The sequence below is a fragment of the Protobothrops mucrosquamatus genome, unplaced genomic scaffold (assembly GCF_001527695.2).
Source record: "Protobothrops mucrosquamatus isolate PMUCROS unplaced genomic scaffold, P.Mucros_1.0 scaffold2650, whole genome shotgun sequence".
Taxonomy (NCBI): domain Eukaryota; kingdom Metazoa; phylum Chordata; class Lepidosauria; order Squamata; family Viperidae; genus Protobothrops; species Protobothrops mucrosquamatus.
In genome coordinates, this window is record NW_015388701.1 from 46,191 (window position 1) to 52,934 (window position 6,744).

General features: G+C 45.6%; 1 protein-coding gene across 1 annotated transcript in view; it reads left to right on the forward strand.

The window, feature by feature from the left end:
- CAPN5 (calpain 5) overlaps positions 1-5,187 on the forward strand; it is a gene marked incomplete at its 5' end in the record, with an annotated part of 38,738 nt that extends 33,551 nt beyond the window's left edge. The window contains 3 exons of the mRNA XM_015825476.1: positions 2,283-2,404; positions 2,999-3,135; positions 5,005-5,187. Coding sequence (XP_015680962.1) covers positions 2,283-2,404; positions 2,999-3,135; positions 5,005-5,187 — 442 coding nt within the window. The remainder of the gene's footprint in view (positions 1-2,282; positions 2,405-2,998; positions 3,136-5,004) is intronic.
- Between the last annotated feature and the right edge of the window lie 1,557 nt (positions 5,188-6,744).

The following is a 6,744-nucleotide window of genomic DNA, read 5'->3' on the forward strand; positions in this document are numbered from 1 at the left end:
ATCCTCCAGGCCATCCTCCGCCGACCAGAGACGAGGCCAGGGCCGCGTCTCCTGTGTCCTCCGGTCGTCCCCAAAGCCTCCAATGGCCGAAGACAGGTCACCATCTAGGTCTTCTGGGCCATACCAGGCCCTCCACTGAAGAGCCGGGGCTGAAGGAGGACAGGGCTGGAGCTGGAGCTTCCGCCGCTTAGATGAAACCATGATGTTTTGCTACCATCTGGGGAGGCATTTGATCTTCTCTTTGCTTCCCTTCCTTTCCTATCTCTTCCTTTTTTTCCTTCCTTCCCTCCCTCCTTCCCTTCTTCCCTTTTCTCCTTCTCTCCTTTTCTTATCTTCCTTCCCTCCCTTGCTCCCTCCTTCCCACTTCTATTTCTTTCCTTCCCCCTTTTCTGTCCTTCCTCCCTCCCTCCCTCGCTCCCTTCCTTCCCCATTCCCTTCCTCACTCCCTCCTTCCCCCTTCTATTTCTTTCCCCTTTTCCTTCTTTCTTTCTTTCTTTCTTTCTTTCTTTCTTTCTTTCTTTCTTTCTTTCTTTCTTTCTTTCTTTCTTTTTTCTTTCTTTTTCTTTCCTTCCTTCCTTTCTTTCTTCTTTCCTTCCTTCCTTCTTTCCTTCCTTTCCTTACTCTCTCCCTCCCTTCCCCATTCCCTCCCTCGCTCCCTCCTTCCCCTTCTATTTCTTTCCCCTTTTTCTTTCTTTCTTTCTTTCTTTCTTTCTTTCTTTCTTTCTTTCTTTCTTTCTTTCTTTCTTTCTTTCTTTCTTTCTTTCTTTCTTTCTTTCTTTCTCTCTCTCTTTCTGCCTGCCTGCCTGCCTTACCTCATTTCTTCCTTTCTTCCTTTCTTTCTTCCCTCCCTCCCTTCCTTCCTATTTCATACAAAAAATTTTTTATACCTATGTGTGAATATATTCACCTACTTCTATTATTATTTTTTTTGCTAAATTATACAATGAAACCTGGCCAGAAGTAGCTCAGACTGTAGAAACTGGGGTGGGTGGGTGGGTGGGGGGCTGCACGCTGGTCAAAAAAAATCAAGATGATAGGCACAGGTTGTGCCCCATCATCTCAACTTTTTTTTTACCTTCCTGTGGATATTATCCCTAAGAAGATACCACAAAGTTTGAAAAATAATAATAGGGTTTTAGAACATCCGGATTTTCAAAGACCAATATTTAAAATTATGTTGGGAGGGCATCAGGATACGGCTTCATGTATTCCCACAAGTTTGCAGCAGCTGAAATGTATAAATATAATTTATCAATAGCAATCAAGGTATGATTAACGCACGCTCAATATTGGTCAAGGACCTTCACAACATTCACACAACAGAATCAACTACTTCTCCAAATTCACCTAAACCAGGGCTAGGCAACCTTGGCTCTTTTATGACTCGTGGACTGCAACTCCCAGAATTCCTGAGCCAGCCACGCTGAGGGGAAAGGAAGAGGTTTCCAAGCTGAGCCATGCTAGCTGAGGAATTCTGGGAGTTGAAGTCCACCAGTCATGAAGGGGCCATAGTTCCCCATGCTGGCTCAGGAATTCTGGGATTTGAAGTCCACGAGTCATGAAGGGGCCATAGTTTCCCCATGCAGGCTCAGGAATTCTGGGATTTGAAGTCCACGAGTCATGAAGGGGCCATAGTTCCCCCATGTTGGCTCAGGAATTCTGGGAGTTGAAGTCCACGAGTCATGAAGGGGCCAAAGTTCCCCCATGCTGGCTCAGGAATTCTGGGAGTTGAAGTCCACCAGTCATGAAGGGGCCATAGTTCCCCATGCAGGCTCAGGAATTCTGGGATTTGAAGTCCACGAGTCATGAAGGGGCCATAGTTCCCCCATGTTGGCTCAGGAATTCTGGGAGTTGAAGTCCACGAGTCATGAAGGGGCCATAGTTCCCCCATGCTGGCTCAGGAATTCTGGGAGTTGAAGTCCACAAGTCATGAAGGGGCCAAGATTTCCTCCCTCTGACTTAAACTGTCGATGTGCAAACGTAGGTTTGGTTAGAGTTTGGATAAGCTGCTAAAAACCTAACCAGGGTTAAAACTCTGCAGGTTGTACAAATGCAGTCACTAGGTCTTTCCTTGATCTGGTTGCGCATGTTGTGTGAAGCCCACTGTGTAACCCCCTTTGCATTTTGCAGTTTCTTGCCTTGTTTAGCTACACTTCAGAGCAGTTTTTCTTTTTGATTGTGTGCGTGAAGGTTGGCCAGTGTGGCTCCTTGTTTGGAAGAGGTCCTTTTCCTGGTCATCAAAATATCTGATGTCTCTTGGGTTTTTCATCTTCTTTTCCCAGAGAACTGACCTTGGACGAGCCCCCTCACACCTGCTGGAGTGGAATATGTGGCTATCCCCAATTGGTGTCCCAGGTCTATGTCATCTCGGCTTCCGGGCTCAAGAACCAAGGCTCCGAAGAAGGTGCCAATGCTAGTTACAATCCAATCACGATCAAAGAGAAGGGATATCAGGAAACAAGTGTCTTCGTCTAAGTCAGTGTTTCTCAACCTTGGTGACTTGAAGATGGATGGACTTTAACTCCCAGAATTCCTCAGCCAGCTGTGCTGGCTGAGGCAATTCTGGGAGTTGAAGTCCTCCCATCTTCAAGTCACCAAGCTTGAAGAAGGTTGAGGATTCTGGGAGTTGAGGTCCTCCCGTCTTCAACTCACCAAGGTTGAAGAAGGTTGAGGATTCTGGGAGTTGAAGTCCTCCCATCTTCAAGTTACCCAGGTTGAAGAAGGTTGAGGATTCTGGGAGTTCAAGTCCTCCCATCTTTAAGTTGTCAACCCCGAACTACAAATATTCTTTCCTAATGGTGGAATTTCTCCTTCACCTCTATGTTCCTTCTAGTAGTAGAAGAAGCTTGATCCAAGGTCATACAGAGATCTTTGGAGGATTTGGGAAACAATCAAATTTTAAGGAAGGAAGTGTAAGAATCAAGAAGACAGGATAGACTTACTTAAGGGGAACAGGAAACATGGGCTGACAGTTCCTTTTGCTTCCCTCATGCCTCAGGAGTGGATCCCTATGTGATCATCAAGTGCGAAGGGGAGAAAGTCCGATCACCGGTCCTGAAGAACACTCTGACGCCGGAATTTGATGTAAAAGGACTTTTCTACCGCAAGAAACCGGGGCAGCCGGTCATAATTCAGGTAAAGTTGAAAGAGTCACTTTGGCCAGCGAGAGGAGCGACATATAAATAATAATAATAATGATAATGATAATGATAATATTAATAATAATAATAATAATAACAACAGTAACAATAACAATAACAATAACAATAACAATAAGATGATGATGATGATGATGATGATGATGATGATGATAAAAAAGTTGGAAGGGACCTTGGAGGTCATCTAGTCCAACCCCCTGCTCAGGCAGGAAACCCTATACCATTTTGGACAAATGGCTGTCCAGTCTCTTCTTAAAAACTTCCAGTGTTGGTGCATTCACCGCTTCTGGAGGCAGGTTGTTCCACTGGTCAATTGTTCTAACTGTCAGGAAGTTTCTCCTTAGTTCTAGGTTGCTTCTCTCCTTGATGAGTTTCCCTCTGTTGCTTCTTGTCCTGCCTTCAGGAGCTTTGGAGAACAGCTTGACTACCTCTTCTTTGTGGCAACCCCTGAGATATTGGAAGACCGATTTAATGTCCCCCCTCATCCTTCTCTTCATTAAACTAGAGTAGACATACCCAATTCCAGCAACCGTTCATTATATGTTTTAGCCTCCAGACCTCTAATCATCTTTGTTGCTCTTCTCTGCCCTCTTTCTAGAGTCTCAACATCTTTTTTACATCGTGGTGACCAAAACTGGATGCAGTATTCCAAGTGTGGCCTTACCAAGGCATTGTAAAGTGGTATTAATACTTCACGTGATCTTGATTCTATTCCTCTGTTAATGCAGCCCCGCACTGTGTTGGCTTTTTTGGCAGATGCAACAAATAGAATAGAATAGAATAGAATAGAATAGAATAGAATAGAATAGAATAGAATAGAATAGAATTAATGAAATGAAATCATAGTCCTAGGCTGCATCAACAGAGGGATAGAATCAAGATCCTGTGAAGTGTTAGTGCTGCTTTATAAAGCCTTAGTAAGGCCACACTTGGAATATTGCATCCAATTTTTGTCACCATATTGTAAAAAAGATGTTGAGACTCTAGAAAGAGTGCAGATGAGAGCAATAAAGATGATTAAGGGACCAGAGGCTAAAACATATAAAGAATGGTTGCAGGAATTGAGTATGTCTAGTTTAATGAAGAGTGACATGATTGCAGTGTGGGAACTGCCACAAAGAAGAGGGGGGTCCACCTCTTCTCCAAAGCACCTGAAGGCAGGACAAGAAGCAACGGATGGAAACTAATCAAGGAGAGAAGCAACCTGGAAATAAGGAGAAATTTCCTAACAGTGAGAACAATTAACCAGTGGAACAACTTGCCTCCAGAAGTTGTAGGTGCTCCATCACTGGAGGTTTTTAAGAAGAGACTTAGCAGCCACTTGTCTTTCCTATTTAATTGCACTTAATAATAGTAAAGTTGGAAGGGACCTTGGAGGTCATCTAGTCCAACCCCCTGCTCAAGCAAGAAACCCTATACCATTTCAGACCAATGTCTGTCCAGTCTCTTCTTAAAAACTTCCAGTGTTGGAGCATTCACCACTTCTGGAGGCAGGCAGTTCCACTGGTTAATTGTTCTCACTGTCAGGAAGTTTCTCCTGAGTTCCAGGTTGCTTCTCTCCTTGGTTAGTTTCCACCCGTTGCTTCTTGTCCTGCCTTCAGGTGCTTTGGAAAATAGCTTGACTACCCTCTTCTTTGGTGCACCTTTCTCTTACTCTACCTCAGGGATGGGGAACTATGGCCCTTTTATGACTTGTGACTTCAACTCCAGTGTTGGAGCATTCACCGCTTCTGGAGGCAGGTTGTTCCTGCAGGGGGTTGGACTAGAAGACCTCCAAGGTCCCTTCCAACGCTGTGACTCTGTTATTTCTTGCCTGATCTTCCTTCCTCTCTCATTCTCCATCCAGATCTGGAACCACAACCTGATCACAGATGAGTTTCTGGGTCAAGTCGCCTTGGCCGGAGACCCCAACGAGCTTCACCCTTTACACATTCTCCACCTCCAAGACAGAGGGAACAAACGGGTTTCGGAACTGCCCGGCGTCCTTAAGGTGCAGTTGCTGAGTAACAACGTTCTCACTAGCATCTGAGACACACGAGGTGGTGGTGGTGGTGGCCTTTTCTGCTCTGCCCCATCTTCCATTATTCCTCTGTGTGTGTCTCTCTTTGTGTGCCTGTCGGTGTCTCCATACTTGTGCATGCCTTCACTTCGGAAACGGGACCAGCCCTTCTTAATTCAGCCTGGGTTTGTTTTTTTCACAATTCGACACAAGAGGTGCCTTTTTTCAAAGAAGCCAAAAAACTTCCAAGCCGACACTCGGGGCAAACACGGCGAGACCGGTTGTTTACACGGAAAGACACAACTCTTCTCCGGCCTGTGAGTCTCCTCTCGGTGTTTGCCAAACGGCACCTTCTTAACCGATGCCACCGTGGGTGTGCCGCCGACATCTCGAGAACAAAGATTGGGAACGAGAGATGGACTGCCGCATCGGAACACCACCATGTGTGATATTTGTGTTGCGCCTCTGCAGGGATTGTGTAATATCTAAAGTTAGGCCTGGAAGTCTCTACAGCTTAGCTTGCCTTTCATGAACCATTCCAGTCCTTAAAATCTCTTCTGTCGTCCCTTTGATTTCAACAGGGTTTCAACAAGAGTTTGATCTTAAACAGGGATTGCTTTCGTGTTCCTGGGTTTTTAAAAGACATTTTTTAAAAATAAATCATGAGGTTGAGTGTTCCAGAAGCTGAATCTCATCTCCAGAATCCGATAGAACAGTGTTTGTCAACCTGTTAAGCCTTGTGGACTTCAACTCCCAGAATTCCCCAGCCAGCCAATTCTGGGAATTGAAGTAAACACGGTTTAAACTACTGAGATGCCATAGATTTATGATTCACCCACAACCAGTAGATCAGGGGTCTTCAAACTTGGCAACTTTAAGACTTGTGGACTTCAACTCCCAGAATTCCTCAGCCAGGCACGCTGGCTGAGGAATTCTGGGAGTTGAAGTCCCCAAGTCATGAAGGGGCCATAGTTCCCCCATGTTGGCTGAGGAATTCTGGGAGTTGAAGTCCCCAAGTCATGAAGGGGCCATAGTTCCCCCATGCTGGCTGAGGAATTCTGGGAGTTGAAGTCCACAAGTCATGAAGGAGCCATAGTTCCCCCATGTTGGCTCAGGAATTCTGGGAGTTGAAGTTCACAAGTCATAAAAGGGCCATAGTTCTCCCCATGCTGGCTGAGGAATTCTGGGAGTTGAAGTCCGTGAATCATGAAGGGGCCATAGTTCCCCTATGCTGGCTGAGGAATTCTGGGAGTTGAAGTCCACAAGTCATGAAGGGGCCATAGTTCCCCCATGTTGGCTCAGGAATTCTGGGAGTTGAACTCCACAATCATGATGGGGCCATAGTTCCTCCATGTTGGCTGAGGAATTCTGGGAGTTGAAGTCCACAAGTCATGATGGGGCCATAGTTCCCCCATGTTGGCTCAGGAATTCTGGGAGTTGAAGTCCACAAGTCATGAAGGGGCCATAGTTCCCTCATGTTGGCTCAGGAATTCTGGGAGTTGAAGTCCACAAGTCATAAAAGTTGCCTAGTTTGAAGACCCCTGCAGTAGATCTTTCCAACTCGCCATAAGTCCTTGAAACAGAGCA